The sequence below is a fragment of the Microcebus murinus genome, chromosome 1 (genome assembly GCF_040939455.1).
Source record: "Microcebus murinus isolate Inina chromosome 1, M.murinus_Inina_mat1.0, whole genome shotgun sequence".
In the NCBI taxonomy this organism is placed as follows: domain Eukaryota; kingdom Metazoa; phylum Chordata; class Mammalia; order Primates; family Cheirogaleidae; genus Microcebus; species Microcebus murinus.
Window position 1 is genome coordinate 40,236,869 of NC_134104.1, and position 20,998 is coordinate 40,257,866.

At 36.8% G+C, this 20,998-nt stretch overlaps 1 protein-coding gene across 1 annotated transcript in view; it reads left to right on the top strand.

Annotated features, from left to right (window-relative positions):
- The first annotated feature begins 3,129 nt into the window (after positions 1-3,129).
- NSUN3 (NOP2/Sun RNA methyltransferase 3) overlaps positions 3,130-20,998 on the top strand; it is a 59,894-nt gene continuing 42,025 nt past the window's right edge. Inside the window, exons 1-3 of the mRNA XM_012760985.3 lie at positions 3,130-3,736; positions 4,553-4,662; positions 15,092-15,435. Coding sequence (XP_012616439.2) covers positions 3,722-3,736; positions 4,553-4,662; positions 15,092-15,435 — 469 coding nt within the window. The 5' untranslated portion in view covers positions 3,130-3,721. The remainder of the gene's footprint in view (positions 3,737-4,552; positions 4,663-15,091; positions 15,436-20,998) is intronic.

The following is a 20,998-nucleotide window of genomic DNA, read 5'->3' on the forward strand; positions in this document are numbered from 1 at the left end:
TATTGACCCCAAGTAAAGACCTTGTAAGTAAACATTTTTTAATATACATTTATATTCATTTTATTAGTTTGCTAGGGCTGCCATAACAAAATACCACTAACTGGGTGGCTTAAACAACAGAAATATATTTTCTCACAGTTCTGGATGCTGGAAGTCTTAAGACCAAGGTGTTGATGGGTTTGGTTTCTCCTGAGGCCTCTCTCCTTGCCTTATAAAATAGCCACTATTGTGCTGTGTCCTCACATCCGTGGCCTTTTCTCTCTACATGTACATGTGTATCCTTGATGTCTCTGTCTGTTCAATTTTCCTCTCTTTATGACTTTGTATAATTTAACTCTTTAAAGGCCCTATCTCCAAATATAGACATTCTGAGTTACTGAGGGTTAAGGCTTTAACATAAATTTTGGAGGGACAAATTTCAGCCCATAACAGTTACATAGTTGTTCTATTGTACTATGTGTATTTTTAAATCTACCCCCCTAAAAATTAATTTTAAAAGATTAGACAGAACTTAATAAAAATTGAAGTACATATATGTACTTTCCAGTTGGCAGCAGATTGTCTGCTGGAGTTTATACATACCACTTTGGAGCCTTAAATTTTAATAAAATATTAGCCTCACCTGAAGCTTAAGCCCAAGATCGCCTATAACTATGCTGTGTTTTCTGGATCACTGGTTCCTCCATTGTATTTTCCTGCCATATACTTTAAAGAGCTAAGGGCTCTCTTAATTTCTGATTGTTTTACTAAAAAGCCAGCCCTTACCTTTTTACAGCATAAACCTCTATATGATCATGAAGGATTTTGAGACATTTTTAAATACAAATATGAAAATTCATAAAACATAGCTAGTTTAGGAGATGGTCTGTAAAGTGTGCTTATTCTGAAACACTTCTTAGATCAACCAACTTTAAAATAAAATTGCTTCAGTATGTAAAAATTCATTTCCCGCCTAGAGGTTAAGTCTTTATTAAGTTGCTTGGTTTTTTAACACTACCATTAAAAAAAAAATGTCATTTCTGGTATTCAGCTCAATTTCTTCTTTCATGTCTGCAATGGTTTCAAACAAGTCTGCTTCTATTAATAACAGTTTCTATTCGTAAAACTCAATGTAGAGTTTTGTTTATCCTTCAGTAACTATTTGGTTTGGGAGTAAGGGAGTAAATCCATTAACATTCTCATGATACAGAAATAATTCTAGATTAATTAAGGGGTTAAGTATAAAAGATCAAACTATTTTTCTTTTTTTCTGTTTTTTGAGACAGAGTCTCACTTTGTTTCCCAGACGTCAGCCTAGCTCATAGCAACCTCAAGCTGCTGGGCTCAAGCGATCCTCCTGCCTCAGCCTCCCAAGTAGCTGGGACTACAGACATGTGCCACCATGCCTGGCTCATTTTTTCTGTATATTTTTCGTTGTCCTGCTAATTTCTTTCTATTTTTTTAGTAGAGACGGGGGTCTGGCTTTTGCTGAGGCTGGTTTCCAACTCCTGACCTGGAGCTATCTTCCCGCCTCCGCCTCCCAGAGTGCTAGGATTACAGGCTTGAGCCACCCCGCGGCCAATCAAATTATTTTTAAAAAGGGGTAAAGAAACAAGTGGCTTTCCTTTGTGGGATGAAATTTATAAGCCTAAAAACAATGCAATGGATAACAAACTCAATTGATAATGCATACAAGTTTAAAATATTTTCACATTTAAAGTCATGGTTGTAAGAAAATGGTTATAAGAAAAATTGGGAAAGTATTTAAAAATGTGAGATAGTTAACATTTCTAATATAAATATAAACAAAATAGCACTAAGACACCTATAGATCAGTTGTTATAAGCAGGTAATCTAAGAAATAACTACGAAGATTTGAAAACTTACCCAAACTAAGGGTGTAATTAGAAACTATAAGGAGATTATCAAAAGTGGAGACAAAAATTCATGAGTAAAGATGTTTATTTAAAATCACAATAGAAATATGCTGAGTCACAAAACAATATTATAGAATATGACCTCTTTCCAAGTAAACAGTCTTTCCCTCATAGAAATATAGATTCTTGCTACCTTCTTAAAATTCTTTTACATGTTTACATTGCAGATATAATACTACTGTGTTCATTAATTGCAACATTCTGTAATGAGCACAGAAAAATAAGTTTATAAAATTTCTAAGGATAGAGGCTGAGACTAATTTTTCTACAAACATCCAACAGATGACATGCATTTCATCATTTCACTCCTTAATACCATATTTTCCTTTGTCACCAAATATAAATTCTAATAACATGTACTTTTAGATTACTGGGAAACTTGTTTAAAAATATATTAAGTTTCAAATTACATTAGTGGTAAAGACATATTTTTACATGGTTATAAGTCTTGTACTTAATGCGTATAACTAAACTATGAGCATCAAGGGCCAACTCAAAACGGTGCCTATTGAATATCGGAGACCATATTAAGCACTGAATTTTTTTGCGTGCGTGATAAACCGCTGATCGCTGCTACAAGGGGTAGTTACTAAAGAATAACACTAAGGGAGCAAGTAAACTATTCTTATCAGAATGGTGTAATAAACACTTTCGTAAGAACCATTAACATTGCTCATTGTAAAAGGTGAATGGGGAGGCTAGTGTGAACAGTCATTTTAGTCTTCGGGCATTTGTTATCAGAACGTGATGATAATAATGGCCACGATCCTGGTAGTGAAGATAGCGGCAGCGCACATTGGACGCTTACTGTTCCCTAGTGTCTGTGCTAACGGCTTTACATGTGTATTTCAATTTACTCCTGTAACACTCCCCATTAGGAGGAGGAGAGGTTATCCCCAGGGGCCAGTTCTGGCAAAACATGTGACTTATTTCACCGTATTTCACCCTTTTATCCTTGAGTACTAACTATCTGGGTCAAGGAGGATCATCAGATTTGGTAGATTATTCAGTAACTAGATTCGTGTTTGAGAACATTTTTTTTTTTTTTTTTTTTTTGAGACAGAGTCTCACTTTGTTGCCCAGGCTAGAGTGAGTGCCGTGGCGTCAGCCTAGCTCACAGCAACCTCAAACTCCTGGGCTCGAGTGATCCTTCTGCCTCAGCCTCCCGGGTAGCTGGGACTACAGGCATGCGCCACCATGCCCGGCTAATTTTATATATATATATCAGTTGGCCAATTAATTTCTTTCTATTTATAGTAGAGACGGGGTCTCGCTCTTGCTCAGGCTGGTTTTGAACTCCTGACCTTGAGCAATCCGCCCGCCTCGGCCTCCCAAGAGCTAGGATTACAGGCGTGAGCCACAGCGCCCGGCCATGTTTGAGAACATTTTAAAACAATCATACAACATAGCCCAAAGCCTCGTTCTTTCGTCAAGCCCCATACACTGAGACAGTTCAAAACGAAGTATGAAGTTCTAAGATCCGGCCAGCGCCCACGCCGCGGACACCCAAAGCTCCAGCCAGCAGTCCCATCCACAAAAGCCTTCCTCCCTGCCTCCGCGGGCTTGGAAATACCCGCCTCCATCAGGCACCCGAAGTAACTTCGCGTGTGTCTCTCGCGAGAGTTGCGCCTCTGGCGAGATTTTTATATCGCAGCCATAGCAGTATCTCGCGAGAATTTGAACAGGAAATGTCAGAACGGAAGCGGAATCCCGCGAATCCCGGAAGTTAAGCTGTTCTTTCAGTTCCCTGTAGGCTTTCTGGTGCCAGTTCTTAATAGATCTCTAGTTTGGAAGTTCAAAGCAGGATGATCCTGACCCGGGTGAGGCCTAGGGCCCGGCCGGGTCCTCTGAATGAACCAGATACTTCTCTGTGCGAACGAGGGGTGAGGGTGGGGGACGGGATGGCAGAACTTCACCTTTGGCTGCCTCTTCGCGATATCTGGATTTCCTTGGCTTCTCTATCGAGCCCTGGAATAATGCTCAGTGCACTGACGCTTGCTGTTTAGGACTCCCCTCTGTTACCGGGTTACCCTACCCTCAGCCTAGCTTGGAGACTTACAATACTTCCTCCACCTCCTCGAGGGCTGGAATTTGTCTTGTGTGTCATTGCTGTGTCCCAGGAGCTTACAGCATTGTCTTACGTAGTAAGCCCTCGATGCACTTTTCTTGAATGAATAAATGAAACAACTGCAAGGAAATTTTAAGAGTAAAGTGGAGTGAGTTTTTTTCTTAAATTAACTTTTATATGGAGTAATTTTAGGTTTACAGGAGAGTTGGGAAGAGAGTAGAGTTCCTGTATACCTTTCACTAAGTTTCCCTTGCTGTTAATGTCTACAGTAACCTTTTAGAGTTAATTTTGTCCTTTTTGGCACAGTTTCGTTAGCACCTCTAGATTCTGCCTTAACTTTTGTTTCACACTCGACAATACTCATTTGGAGAAACCCTCTTTTTTCATAAGTATGCAGCATATCGTAATACAACTTTATTACAAGTAAGGTATTGCTCCTATTTCAAGAACTAGTAATTCTCCAACAAAGTGTTCTTATAGTTAAAAAAATAAAGACTGTCCTAATGTTGAAGTTCAGTAAATTTGTAAATAATATCTGTGTGTCAGCATCATTTTCTTATCATCATAGCTGAAAGGAAAATCAGATGGGAAGCTTACAAAACAGATTTGCAAAGTTGTGTTGGATCATTTTGACAAACAATATTCCAAAGAACTTGGAGATGCCTGGAATACAGTAAGGTTAGTATAATTCATCTTTTAAAGCTTTATGATAGTACAGAGAAAGTAAAGTTTATACTAAAACCTTTTGGGGAGAGAGGCCCAGAAAATAAACAGTAAAGGAATCTAAATCCGGTTGCTCTTTCCTACTGAGGCTATAGGAAGGAATAACTAAGAAATAGTTAAATATATTGAATCATAGAATGAGGAAAAGGGAAGAAAGATAACTTTGTAATGATAGCAAAAATATTTATTCCCTTGCCTTGAATAATTGCTTTCATCCTTGAAACAGGAATTCCCAGCAGTTTGACAGAATGAATTATACTGTAACAGAAAAATCTTTAAACTTTTGAGATATTTGACTAGTTTCTGAAATTTACATGATAATACAAAAAATCTTTAAAGCCAGCACTCCTTTATTTTAGCTAAAGTCATACTTTATTTGCTAACCATATTTCCTGTCTATGGCTGGCTGTATTTTGAACACATACACACATATGTACACGCATAAGTTCTTTAAATGTATTATAAAAACAAACATTTAATGCATGGAAGTGGGAAATTTGTTTTATATATTTGATGAATTTTGCTGTTGGTCAGAATGTTGCTGTATGGGTTCTTGACACTTAGTGCCTGACACAGTATATAATGTCTCCTGGAATACAAAGAGCAAGATAGTCCCCATGTCCATTTTTCATGCAGTCTTGGGGGGAGAATGGAAGGGTGTGGTTACAAGGATGTAAATTGCTAATTTGTAAGTATTTATTATATTTAATAATAGAAGTAGGCCTTGGCTTATTTAACAAAGCCTGAGGTGCCAGCAAAGGCCTGAGGAGAAACCAGGTCTTGGTGACTTGTAGGGAGTTGCTTTGCAAAAGGAACCCATTGTTCTAGGTTGAGGAAAGTGGGTGCATTGCTCATGAAGTTAAGGGCAAAAGCCCTATACATTTTGCTCAGGGGAACAGTAGTTACATAGCTATAGGTAATATCTGGGACTTGGTCCAGATGACAATTTTTCATATGGTTTTCTTATTCTCTTCTTGGATCAACTCAATAAAAATTTCTTCTTTATAAAGGACAGCTTTAAGCATTTTTTAAAATAAAGAGATTAAGTCTTGGCTAATAAAAATCATAAAGTCTGAGATGGTTCTGTTAGGTAGTGAGGGATTCTGGGTCTCCTAGGGACAAAAGTGGGTGCTGTTGCCCCTATCTTGGTCCTGCACCACCCTAATTCTCCATATCTGGGGGAGGAGGAAATACCCTACAAATCTGCTAATGAGAACTTGGCATGCCAGCTGCAAAAGAATGCAGAGGACTCTAGCCTAGGGGTTAAGCCACATGGGTACCATAAAGTCTGGAAAGTGACCTAGAACCCACATGCATAATTAAGGCTCAGGTCATGTGGCTCCCAACTTTCTAATCAAAGTGGTTCCATGGTGACCTCTGAACCACAAGGGAGGTCCCTATCTGGACACTATAAAATAGGACCCAGACCATAGCCAGCCTCTCTCTTTACATATCCTTTTGCTTATCCTGCTGTGACAGTGGATCTGGCTGTCATCTGTGACTTATGCATCATGCTCTGTAAACCTATGTCATGCTTTTTGCCCTATAATCCTATCTTTTTCTCCTCAATAAACCTCATTTTCATGTTTGCCTAACTTTGGCATGTCTGGTTATTCTTCGGCCATGAAGGTGCCAAAAACCGACAGTTTCAGACTAAAACCTAACAGTTCCAAGATAATTTTAGGACAGCTAAGCTGTTTTAGAAACTCATAAATACTGTAATATGGAAACAGTTTATAGTTGTAGTTTTTATTTCAAAACCATATTTTAGAATGAATATATTTTATCACAATGAAGAATGACTGAATAATAAAATATGTAATAAATGTATGAGACTTTCAATAGGCAAAGGTACTCAAATAGAATATACAAATAATTAAAACACTCATCTCATGCTTATGTGCCAGGCAGTACTAACTTGCATGATCCTTAGAACAAACCTGTGAAGTTTGTTTCCTGTTTTTCACCTGATACAGCACAGAGTTAAAGTAACTTGCCCAAGTTCACTCAGCTAGTAAGTAGCAGACCTGGAACTTGTGCCTAGGTTCTCTGACTCTAGAACTTCCACAGCTAACTCTTCTTCTGTATTGCCTCTCATGCCTGGGATGTGATTTAGAAAAAATATTTATATATATTTCAAGAGATATTTTTTCCATACATTATAGTAATCTGGCTACTCATACTCTATAACAAATTATTTTTCTATTTAGTGTGCTCAGACAGACATAAATTATTAATATTATTTTTCCCTTCCAAACCTATGTTGCCTTTGCTACTTGCATATTTTATCTCAATTGAAGATATTACTATCAATATGGTTTCCTCCTTTCTCCTCTACCACCTTCACTACCTTTAGAGTAAAGAACAAACCTTACTCAAACATAGGTCTAGCATTTGCCCTCATCTCTGAGCCCTTGTAGTGTCCTTCCTGATAAGAGTATCTTTATCTGGGGTCTTGGGACACAGGTGATAATCTAACAATGTGATTTATGGTGCGGGCTGTGGGCCACAGATAATCAGCTCAACTTCCAGAGAGACTGGAGACTGAAAGTCAGCTTGTTTAGGCAATCATGTCTATGTGACCAAGCCTCAGTAAAAACTGAGCACCAAGACGTTAATGAGTATCCCTGGTTAGCGGTATTGCTGTGCATTCTGTCATACATCATTGCCTGGAAAAGTTAGCCTTGTCCATTATTCTACTAGAGAGGACAACTAGAATCTTCATGCTTTGAATTTTTGTGGACTCAGCATCATGAGTCTCTATCCATGGCTGATTTAAGTCTATATGCTTTTACTCTAATAAACCATGACTATAACTGTAAATATAATAGCTTTCAGTGAGTTCTGCGTGTCTTCGTGAAAAATCAAACTTGAGCATGGTCTTGGAGACCTCTGAACTTGTAATTGGTGTGAGAAGTAAAAGTTATCTTGGGGACTCCCTGTGTGCTACCACACACCACTATCCTGCCTCCACCAAATGATGTTGCTTCTACCTGAGCAATTTTTAGTTTGGATCGCTTTTTTTATCTCTACTGTTGCTATTTAGTTAGGCCTTCATCATCTATTATCTGGCATATTGCAACAGCCTTGGTCTCTCACATTTAGTATTTATCTGTTTGCTTATTTTGGCAACCAGTTTTCCGGCACTATGTGCCAGGCAATGTTCTAATATTGTAAATAATAACAGTCCTTGGTACAACCCTCCGAGGTAGTTATTATTTCCATTTACAGATAGGAAAGCTGAGACACAGATTAAGGAACTTGCCCAAGGATGCACAGATGACACTTAGAAAAGCTGTGGGAATTTGTCTTCCCCATGCTGTCATGCTGCTTCTCATTGCTGCCATATTCCATTGGATCACTCCTTGAGTACAAAACTCTTTTTCTCCCCTGCAATCTGTAGTATGACTTTTGAACTAAAAACTTATGACAACTATGGAGGCTCCTTCATGCCTTTGGGACTGGATATGCTTTCTACCAGGAATGCCCTTTTCCATTCTCCCTCTGTATAGTGATTAAGAGTGTATTTTCCAGTCCCACATCTTGTGCATCTTGTAGCACATGACCCAGATAAGTTACTGAACATCTCTGTGTCTCTTTGTCCTTATCTGTTAAATGGGAAAAAATAGTATCTCTTTTATAATCACTTAAGAAGATAAAATAAATTTATATGTATACTTATGTATATATAAAAAGTGCTTGGAATATTGTTTGACATATAGTAAGCCCTTGATATGTGTTAGCATTATGTTTGTTACTATTATTAACCACTTTTTCTTCATCAGACCTTCTTATATGCCCTTTGGCAAAATTAGTTCTGTCCTTTGTGTTTCTACTGTATTTTGTTAATACAGCTGTTATAATTCTTTTAAGGTGGTATTGTCATAATTTACTAACTTGCTTTTTCTCTTTCGTGACAAGGGAGGATCTTAAAAAACCAGCACCTTAAGACTTGGGCAAGTCTTCTACTTTTTCACATTTTAGGCAGTGTTTATGTACCAGGTATTCTACTAAGCACTGAGGATGCAAAGGTGGACTATATGTATCCAGACTTCACATATATGCGGGAGAAGTAAATTAACTGGAAATCTGTGAACTTTGGAAATTTTGCATTCACTGTATAGAAAGCAAAACAAATATTAAACATTTATGTCTGGCCTATCTGTAACACTTTTTTTTTTAAATTTAATTTGAATATTCTCCTCACTGACCCAGAGTTTACATACAGAGAGGAGAAAACATTATATAACCAGATAGTATCATCATAATCTGTGAAGGGAATAAAGAGGGGGTGGTTAGGGAAGAGAGAAATGAACTAGTATCTAGATTCCTATTTTGTCCCATATATTGTCTTTACACACGTTTTCAACCTTAATCTGTGCAATACCCATGAAGTAGTAACGTTTAGCCCCTTTCGAAGTTAGAGGTTAGAACAATTGCTAGGTATCTTACAGTTGTGGAAATCCAGGCCTGTGCCTTAAAAGACCATGCCTTTTCCTCTACCATCTGTGGTGCTGGGAAGGGTCTGGAGTCACAGCCTTGGAAGTGTGTGCACAGATTTCATAATATGAGCAACTCCTCCATATGTTCAATATTTTTAGTCTTTTGATGTTTCCAGCAGAAACAAATCTTCACTCACGACTTCCTATCTGAGGTATTGTAGACAACAAATCTGGACATAAATGGCCCTTCTGTGAGAGACAAGGAAGAAACATTGCCAGAATTGAGTAGGGGGCCATCAGCTCTTCATTAGACTCTCTGAAGAATAAAAATACAATGGCTCAAAAACATACTTTGGTGCATTTCCAAGAATTGATTTATTCATTTCTAAACCAGACTTTTAAAATGGTTGAATGAGCACCCTCTAGTGGATAATAATAGCACTAAAATAAGAATTTCTGTTTGGGGGGTTGGGGGCGGAGAGCTTTGCTTCTATTTGTGGTTTTGAACCAGATACTCTACTAGGCCTTATAAGCTTCTAAGTGGTGAAGAAACATACTTTTGCAGCGGGTTAGACGGTAAAGGAAAAATGTTTCATTGGCAAACATTTGAGTTCACTGAAAGAAAACAGCTAGTTGTTCCTTTGTTTACAGGTATACTTAACTCTGTATACTAGAGCAATATATTCACATTCACCTCATAGCCACAAATAGGCAAAGAGAAATATTTTCCCAGCAAGTGGGTAGTTTCTACTGTTCAAACAAGGATTTCTATTTTTTTAAGCCATGGAAATTTAGCACATTAACTGCCATGTGAGTTGTGTTTAACTCATGCTAGTTTTGAGCCCAGGACCTCATCAAGCATATGAAACTCAACATGTCTCTTTACGTTGACAGCCGTGTGGTGTGCAGGCAACTCATGGGCTGCCACACTATAGCATACATGTTACATGATGGGTGCTCCCCTGGACAAAACCCTGCAGTTGGTTCATGAAAATCTTATCGATGCTCTTATTGTTACAATTCATACTGACAATTTAATTGCATATAACTCACAGAGAACAATTAAAAAATAAATTTTTCATTTAATTAGGATTGTTTTTGTTTTGGAAATTTTATTCTATTTTCATAATCAAGCACCATGGCCCCAAGGGGAAAAAAATTTTTTTCTAGTATGGCAGTCAATGTATTAAATTGGTTTTGTAATCTATAGGGTTATATCAATTGTGTTTAGCAATTTCTAGATCATAGGAGCTTTTTAATCCTCATCACTAGAGAGGAAGGTAGCATAGGGAATAGAATCATAGGAGAAGAGAATAAAAAAAAAGTTGAATGCAAATCATTCTATCAAATAATAAACATCCACATTATGTAATTTTTCAAGATTTTAACAAGATTTTAATTTTTTAATGCTTTAACTTTGTTAAAATAGTAATTAGTCCAGACATACTTGAATCAAACTCAGATTCTGTTAATTTACTCAGGGGCTTTAAGCCTCAGGCACTTAACCAAGGAGACAGAGAAAAATAAGTTTCCCATATAAATGAGTTGGGGAAGTACGTAAACAGGCAGAGTGACATATTCTATGATGCATTAGTGTAACTTCACTGATTATTTCTCAAAGTTCAGTTACTTCTGTGTACCATCTGTCCATTTTTAGTTAATATTTGCCTCTTAGTCTATTTTAATTAATATTTATCCTTTGTTTCTTAGAAATTTAATATAAGCTAATTTTATATCATCATCAGTAAATAGATGTACCTAACATAATAGTCGATACACGGAGAACGAATGAGTGTTGACAACAAGACAATCCAGACTTAGCATAGACTTAGCATGTTGGAAGTAGGAACAACAATGAAGTAAGATGCAGAAAGACTTCACAAGAAAAATTCAGGCATAGGCAAGTTACAGCAAACAACTTCTAGATCCTCTGCTTTCATATATGCTCTTTCATGTATGTGTATCAACTCTGCTCCCCTCTCTACCTAAGGGAATACTTATTCTCCATTTCCAACCTATCTTTCTCCAATTTTTCCCGACTCTCTTTAAAAAGAAAAGCACACTTTCACCATCCTAACTTCTATACTGCATTCTTTGAGGGTGTCAGAACCTCCCAGGGTTAGAGACTTGGAATGTCAGTGTAAAGGCTTATAAAGTGAATGATGAATAACTAACAAATTCTGTGGCAAGTCAGGTGGTTTCCAAGTTTTGCTTTCAATAAAAGTAAAGGAGCCCCAATTCAGTTGTCAGCTGATAATTCATTTAAAATATTTTTGATGATAAGTCACTATAAGTGATTTGTGGATATAACTCAGGAATCAAAGAAGTGGGTGACATGATTATAACAAAATATATTTAATTCTCATCCACTTATTTTCATGAAGATTTTTCTCAGCTCTTATAAATACACAAAATAGGTATAAAATTGATGTTGAGCCCTGGCTTATTATAGTTAGAAATAATATTCATCCATGGATATATGGAAACAAAAACTCACTAAAAGATACATTTTGTTTTTGTTTTCCTGAGACAGAGTTTTGCTCTGTTGTCTGGGCTAAACTGTAATAGTGTGATCATATGTTACTGCAACCTCAAACTCCTGGGCCTCCCGAGTGATCTTCCTGCCTCAGCCTCCCGAGTAGCTGGGATTACAGGTTTGCACAGTCACCCGGCCAATTTTTGTAGAGATGGGTGTCTCACTCAGGCTGGTCTCAAACTCCTGGCCTCAAACAGTCCTCTTGCTTTGACATCCCAGAGTGCTTGCTAGGATTACAGGCATGAGCCACTGTGCCTGGCCAAGAGATCCATTTCTTATCAGTCTTTTTATGTTTAGTTAAGTATCAAATCAAATTTATAAGTTGTTTCGGTTAATTTTGTACTGATATTGGTCACTGAATCTGTAAGTTACCATTTTAACACTTAGAGATTTAAGACTACAGGAAAAACAAATTTAGTATATACACGTGTGTGTATGTGTTTGGGTGGAGGCCAGAGAAGTATGATAGGGTAATAAAAAAAAGATATCAAGCACAAAAATAGGATAAAGTTATATCAAGTAGAATGTAAATAAAAGAAGAAAAGGAACAGTAAAATTTTCATCGGTTAAGAGTCAGTTCACAAATTTTTATATGGATAATGATGGTATCAAAACCACTCTGATATTTAGATTCTACAGAGTACATTTAAAAAAATGATTTGTATTTTAAGAATGTCAGTTTTTACAGTATGCTGGAAATTGCTTCCTTGAACATATGATGAACATTTTGATGTTGACTTAAAATATATTGGAGGGTACATAGTTTTTTTCAAAATGATATCAGTGATGTACTAGTAAAATATTTACAAGTCACTGACCTTGTGGGTCCCAGTTCTGATGGCTACTATGTACTTGCACTTCTGGCCTTGAAGACCAGTAAATGGAGCAGCTTCAGACTAATCCTGAATCTTTGGAGAAGTCCTAGAGTACCTCCTGGCCACTGTCTTCTTGAGTCTTCTAATAGATACACCTTCTTCTGCCTGCTGGGCTATTTGCCCATCTATCACTGCTTTGGACTCAGTAGCCACTGCCCTTTCAGCAGCCCACCCAGTGCAGGCACAGGAGGGTGGTGTGTGTGTTGTGGGGAGGGGCATGGAGGGCAGTGGCCTGTATGTGCAGAGAGAGCTGTGAGACACAGCTTTGCTTTCTCAGGACTAGGGAGCACCAGCCTGAGCAGCCTTAGCAGTACCTTCAGTGAGTTGGTCTGTTGCCGCTGGTTCTATGGGCAGGGTAAGGCAAGCTGTTCCCATCCTTAGAGGCAATAGGTCTGCTTCAGGGAGGTCAGGGTCACTTGTACTGGGAGAGTTGTGGGGTGGAAATTCTCTGCCCCTTCCCCTGGCATACTGCTAGAGTCTCACACTTTGGGAATCACTCCTGTTAGGCTTTAAAGCCAGCCTGGGACACAGGCTTGGTGATGCCTGTAATTCTAGCACTTTTTGTTGGTCCATGTAATCTTCTGCCATGTGCCACACCAGACTACTAACTTCCCAAATGGACTGTTCTTCCTCATACTCATTCACCTGTACATGTGCTATTGGCTTTACCCAAGAACTAACTTTCTCATTTCTTCCTGTGGGTACTTTTGACTCATTCTTCAAGATTTAACATGTTTATACAAAAATCAATAGTGTTCCTAAACTAATAATCCTCTTCAACAATATGCTGAAAAGGAAATAGGCAGGATTAATGACCTTTGCTAAGGGATAGGAAAGAAAATGTGAATAGATGGAGAAACAAACATTGTAGTCAGGGTTGGAAAGACTGAATACAATAAAGATATTAATTCTTTCCAAGTTTAATGCTTTTATTAATAATATCCTAGTCAAGGTTACCATATCTATTTAGATACACAAATATTTTATAAATTATTTTTAACTGAATTTTAATTCTAAAGTTCATCTGAAAGTATAAACATTCAAGAATAAAGCTTTGAAAATTCCGAAGGAAAAAAGAAGAATGAATAGAGATTTACCCTGTCTGATATTAACCAATTGAAAGTGTCCTGTCTTTTGTTAGCTAAGGGGTGGGCACAAGCCAATCCAATGTATCTAATTCACGTATGTTTCCGACCAATTCTCTGTTACTCATAACTCACAACACGGTAGATTTTCAACCAGTTTGTAGGGTAAGATTGGGATGAATTGCCATAGGATTTACAACACTGGCATTTGAAATTTTCACCTGGGGGCCACTTTAAAGCAATGGTCCCCAAAGTGTGGTCCTGGGGATCAGCATCATTAGCATCACCTGAAAACCTGAGAAAAATGCAAATTTCAGGTCCCACCGTAGATCTGCTGAATCAGAAACTGTGGGTAGAGCTCAACAGTCTTTTTTACAGACTCTTGACACACACTTAAGTTTTCAGACTTCTTTCTGAAAAAGAGGTTATCATCCTCCAAAATAGCTGAAATGGAGACGCCAGGCTCCTGTGACATACCATTCACATAGTAAGAGACAGTGAAAGGAGAGAATAGTTGCACATATTAGCCCTAAATTGGAATTCACATGGCACACTTCCAGTCACAGGTGTTACATTTCAATCCAGCCATTTCTCACTGAGGCGACTCCAGGTTGAGTAGCAGCTGGAATTTATTTAATTGACCATGGTTAATGAGGCTCCCAAATAACTCAGCTAGAAAGGTCAGCTAGTAAATAAATTAAATATTTCCTGCTGTATCATCTGTCAGTTGATGTGAACTTGTGATTGTCAAGAGATCTAACTGTTGGGCCAAATACAAATTTAGGAAGGTAAAGCTGCTGGGGGGAAAGCCGGCACCATCAATCCCTAAGTGGTTTTTAAATCATCCTTCCTTTTGTATCATCTGAGCCACTCATCGCCTCATTAACTCCATAACTGTAGAGCTCACTGTAGTTAGCTTCCCATGCCTTTTGTCTTCATCAGAGAAAAACACTCATTCCCTCTAACACCCTTTTATGATGGCACTTTTCCCTCCAATATTAATAATCTCTGGTTTTAAATTTTGTCTCTAAGAAAAACAGTTCCTTGTACAAAGAGTGATGGACAAAAATCCATTTTGACAGATTTAGAGTAAAGTCAGGCCATGTTTTTTTTGGCGAGATACTCTGCAGGGATGGGCTAGGCTGAGCCTAGTCTGGGCCATACCTCTCTGATGCAGAATTTATGATCAAACTTAATTTTAAAAAAGCCATGGTGAACAAAATGTCAATTTTTAAAATAGAGACAGGATCATAACAGTGCTGGATTGAGCCATATCAGAGCCTCATGGGACAAAAGGAAAAGTCAGCAATACTGATCCTGTTCCTGAAAAATCACATACATGTAAGTGAAATGCAAAACTAGGACCACATTTATCTGATTAATCATATAAAATTGTATTGGTGTATATAATATTGATATTCCTTTATTTTCTTTTTCTATTCCTAGGGATGTACTGACATCTCCATCATGGTGGCAATATGCTGTCCTGTTTAACCGCTTCAATTATCCTTTTAAACTGGAAAAGGATTTACATTTGAAGGGCTATCACACACTCTTTCCAAGATCTATACCCTACTATCCTAAATCAATGAAGTGTTACCTTAGCAGAACCCCGGACCGACTGCCTTCAGAAAGACACCAAATTGGAAACCTGAAAACATACTATCTTCTAAATGCTGCTTCTCTTCTCCCAGTACTGGCTCTGGAATTAAGGGATGGGGAGAAGGTTCTGGATCTGTGTGCTGCTCCTGGAGGCAAATCGATAGCTCTGCTGCAGTGTGCTTGTCCAGGTAGTGTGCTTTTCTTTCAGTATTTGACAAATTTTTAATAGCCATATGTGGGGAAAAACATAAGATTAAGTTTGCAGAGTATATGGAGAGAAACATAAGATTACATTTGCAAACTTAGGAAGCCTGAAAACCAGGCCACTATGGAGAAGAATGGAAATTTTAGCTGAGGAAATTAGTGTAAATAATATCTTTTTCCAGCTACTTAATCCTAGCACTTGACTGGGGACAAAACTACAACATTTTGTGAATACAAATCTGCCAGATATTTTGAATGCTAATAAGCCAATGACAGAGGTTTTTTAAATGTTATTGTTTACTTTTATGCTTAAGAGTCTTGAATTGATATTCCTGTCATACTTCTCTGCAACAAAAACATGTACATTTAAAATTGGTTTTTTATATCATTAGACTACAAGGTTCTAAGGTGAAGTATGTACATAATTTTATATTTTTGAGTAGTCCCATTAAAAAAATAGAAACAGATGAAATTAATTGGAATAATACTTTGTAACCTGATACAGTGAAAAGACTATTCCAACATGTAATAAAAATTAAAAATTTTAATGAGGTATTCTACATCCTCATTTTCTTACAAGTCTTCAAAATTGGTTATTTTATACCTAACACACATTTCAATTTGGACTAGCCATGTGATAAGTTCTCATAGCCACATGTGGCAAGAGGGTATAGTATTAGACAATGAAATAAGGTCTTTTGAAGTGACTTTATTATTATCACTATTAGTAAAAAAGTGATATATGTTTTTATAAATATTTATTAAAAGTAAAAATATTCACTGTGAATTTTTTTCTTAATGAGATGGATGGGACTATTTTTAAAAAAACTAATTCAGATTTCCTTGGATTAATATTACTTATTGCTAAATGAGACAGCATTTAGCATCAGTTGTATCTGGATTTTATGTGGTAGTTTTATTTTTTATGTATGTATGTATTTATTTATTGGTACAAATGCTGTTATTTACATAGATAAGAAGATGGAAGTGGTGGGAATTGTGTTACAGTGGTTTTACTGGTTGTTTAAAGTCCTTCTAATTTATAGCCCCAAATCACATACAGATCTTCATCAAACATTGTTTTAATGATCTATTAGGCAAGCACTCCTTCAGTACACTTTTGATTTTTGGTGAAAGCAAACAATTTGAACCATGTAAATTACAAAAGGCAGTGTTGTCTTATTAGACTCATTCACTCTCTCAACCAAGATGCCAATGTGTTGAACTGCCCTTATTTGATGTTCTGGGTGTTTCTACACCTTGACACATTTTGCCATAATGAGATTCTGGATGGGTGGGAAGCTTGCTTTTCATTTGTAAAATTGGTGAAGAGCCATGTGAAAGGAGGTGCCCCAGTGGAGGTGTTCTTCTTTAGGATTTGATTCTTTTGAAACTATCCAAGCCTGCATGTCTCTTAGAAAGTTGTTATATATCCCCAAAGCATGCATATCCCAGATTGAAGACTGCTAATTTATATATATTTTTTGAGAGCATTCAGTGTTGAAATAGATTAAAAAAAATTTTAATGAGAAATGTGAATCCAAGTTATAGTAGGCATTGGTACAAATATATCAGTTAACTGTATGTTTAGGAGAAAATATACTGTATGTTTTAGAATTCTGGTTTAAACCCTGTTATTAAAGTTTGTTGATCACAAAACAAAGGAGGTTATTTCATAAGATTACCTTATTATTTTTATCATTTGAGCTGAAGTTTTATGGAGTTGTGTGTTATAAAGGAGTATTTGTTTTTACTTCTACTCTTTTAATGTTCTTTGACAGTATTCTTATATTGGCTGTTAACAGGCTTATAGTTCTTAATTCCGGGTATGAAATTTTTAGTATTATAAAAGATGGAAGAGAAATGTCAAATTTGGTTACCATTTTGAAGAGAGGGCATTTTAATCCTAAATTATCCTCATTAATAGGCTATAAATATTTTATACATTTATAGAAGCAAAGTTGATTTGATTAGGAACCCAAAGGCAAATTGATATATTCTGGGAGTTTCAAATGGTGAAGAATTTTCCTGTTCTTATATCAAGGGCAGTGAACTACAGGCAGTGTTCCAAGTAAAGTAGCTTTCCATCTAAGTAGGACTAATGATAATGAGTTACTAAGAAGTACAGATGTCTTCATGCTGATGCTTAAAGCCCAAATTAGGTTAGCTACAGTGTTTGAATTTGGAATGTAGAAGCAATGCTAATCAAAGCTTTTATAAGCAAAACTTAAAATGATGGCTGCACTAAATGTGCATTTGTACACCAAATTTCTTTAGATCAGTACTGTTCTTTATTTGGGGCCAAGAGGCTCACAGCTTTGAATGATTAAAAAGTTCATGCTTTAGAACCATTTAAAAAAATTAGTCTACTTTTCTTTTGATCTAGCTGTTCTCACCTGTTAGCACAGCAAAGGACGGACCATGTTTTTTGTCAGCATAGCCTTTGTAATGTCCTGGTCTTGACAGAAAAGAACAAATAATTCTATTTCTAAATAGAAAAACATTAACATGTTAACTAAGGGTGACCCAGCTTCACGGAGTGGCTTAGTCAACTTTCTTACTGTGTCCCTCCAGGCATGAAAATCTCTTTGATGTCAGTGTTAACATTTGACACCTGGTTAGCCTGTGGTGGTTGGGAAGATGAGGAAGCCATTTTTCTTTGTTGAGTTGCTTTTGTCTTCTTTCCTGCTCCTTCATATCTGTAGTCCTTTTTGCACACTCTTCAGGTACCTCTTTACTCCTTCTCTTCTCCTGCTAACTCCTTTCCATCCTTTAGGTTATACCTTAGGAATCAACTTTCCTGGAAAGCTTTACCTGAACTCCTTGCATTAGGTGTATCTTCTTTGTGGTAATAATAAAAATTATAACCATTTTGGAACACTTTGTGTGTACTAATGACTGTGTTAATCACAGTTCATAAATCTGTGCTTTTCACACATTTTTAGTAGTCTCTGCTTCTAACATCTTATGTTTTATTTCCATGTATGATTCTTCCTGAAGTCCTAGGGCTCTGAGGAACACTGTGTCTATCACTGGTGACCATTATCTCATTTAACTCTGCAGCACTGTGAGTTCAGTATTATTATTCCCATGTTAAAGATAAAACTGAGACATAAAGAAATTAGCTAAACTGTCTAAGGAAGGTAGCAGAATTGGGGTCAGAATCCAAGTTTTACTGTTGTACTGTTATTACTGAAAGTTAAGTCCTCATTCCTGAGGTCACATCATAAGTTTGGTACTTATCCCCAATGCTGCATCAGAAGAATGAGGACAAGTGGTTTGAGGAGAAGGAAAAAAAGATTTATTAATTTGCTGACAAATGAGGAGAATGGCAGACTCCTGTCTTAAAGTATCAATTTTCCTAACTATAAGCAGAAATATGGAGCTTTTAAAGGGAGGGTTTTCAGCTTCAGGCTATTGCTGTTTAACTATAGTTGATAATGCTGATCCATCCCATCTCCTGGGAAAACAATCTCCTCACCTCCACCACAGAGTTCTGTTGAGCCATCTCTTGTGGTACAAAGAGCAAAGGATTTTCCCTGCCTCTCCTGATTACTGGCCTGAGGCAGGGATGCAGGTTTTAATTCCCAAAAAGAGTGGAGGAAGTTTTAAAGAGACAGCTTATAAAACATTTTTACCCTTTTTGAGGGTGTTCCCTCTGTTACACTGTTGACTCTATTCCAAGGTCTCCCAGTGACACTCACCTGTTGACCGGTCTAGTTGCTTCTGTTAGACAATTCTGTTAGTCATCTTGAGCATAGAGCAGGTTCTTACTTATCTTTGTGTCTGCTTCAACTCGCACTATGTCTAGGCCATAATAAATACCTTAATAAACTAGAACCTTAAAGTGGTTGTATTCTCAAGTGCATTTTAATCTAATGTCAGCTAAATTTAAAAAATTCATTATTGCCGTTTTGTAAATTTGTAACATTGTTTACATGTAGTTCAAAGAGTCTTACCATTAGCCTTCTTAGCACTTTTAGGATACAGGACAATATCATTATCCTAGTTTTGACATTGAAAGGAACTTATTGTTAATTGAAAAAACTCAAACCCTGTAAAATAACTTAAAGTGATTTGTTCTGAGCCAACATGTGTGACTGTGGTTCAGGGAACCATACCCAAGAAATCGTGAGCAAGTGGTCCTAAGGCAGTTGGGTTACAGTTTGGTTTTATACATTTTAGAGAGACAGGAATTGTCCGTAAAGTTATAAATCAGCACATTGGTTTGGCCTGAAAAGGTGAGACATCTTGAAGGTGGGTGGGGGGTATTACAGGTTATAAATGGGTTCAAAGATTCTTTGATTTGTAATTGCTTAAAGAAATAAAGCTTTGTCTAAAGGCTTGGAATGTTATAGGTTAAGATAAGGAAGTCTGTTAATCAGAGACAAGCCCCAATATAAGTGATCTGTTAAGCAAATTGATGACCTGCAGGTGTTATAACCTTTCTCCTGCATGCCCTTAAGTCCTGTTATTAATTTTATATCTTATTGTCACAAAGAGTCTGATTTATCAATTTTATGATCTCTGTTTTAAAATTAATACTGGTCAGTTGTTGTATCTAAACTCCTATTGGAAGGAGGTATAATAAAGCATGCCAGACCTTCCTCTATTCATGGCCAGGAACTCAGTTTTAAGGTTTTGTTGGGAGTCTTTTGGCTGAAAGGAAGTTTATTCAGCTGGTAGGGGCGCAGGGGGCACTTAAGATTTTATTTTAGTTCACAGTAGAAAACAGTTATAATTATAGCTTATGGCTCAGAAGAAATAAGGTAAAAGTATTTTTTTCCAAGTTAGGTATACTGAAATAAATGAATAAATGAAACTACCAGTTTCCTTTCCTTTCCTTGGACCAACGGCTGCCATGTGCAGATACTAAAGCCTCAGTGACTTTTTTAGGAATTTATTAAATTCACCCACTTTCCTATTTAGATGGAAAAATATCAACTTGATTTATTTTTAACAATTTAAGCACAAAATTAATTATCTTAATGTAGTAAGTACTAGTATATATATGAAACTTTCATTGTGACACTTTATATTGCATATTTTTAAAAGTTTAACCAAACCTAAGACCATTTCAAATAAAATCTACATCTAAGCAAAACATGCTTGGAGCTATTTTAAAATTCTGAATTGAGAATCTTGACTAAAGCTATAATTTAATGAAAAGCTGCCCTGATTTTCAGTGGTAGTGATTTAAATATTCTTTATTATAATGCCATGTTTCAAATCAAGTTATCCACATTTAGTATGCACATACTGTTTCCTGTGGTGTGACAGACTAGGTACCCTAACCACCACCCCCAAGAAAACAACTTAAAATATAGGATATGATATGAAAGAAAACCAAAGTCTTTTAAAATGCATCAATAATCTTTAAATACTGAGTGACCAAAATCTAAGTGATAGTGGGAACCTTGAAGGTAAATTGAGTACTGAAGCAGGCTTTTGACTTGAGAGCATTTGCTTAACATGAAAAACTTTCAGGTTGATGTTCATTGCTTTGAGAAATGCAAGAATAATAATAATAAAAAAAAAGCCAGAGCC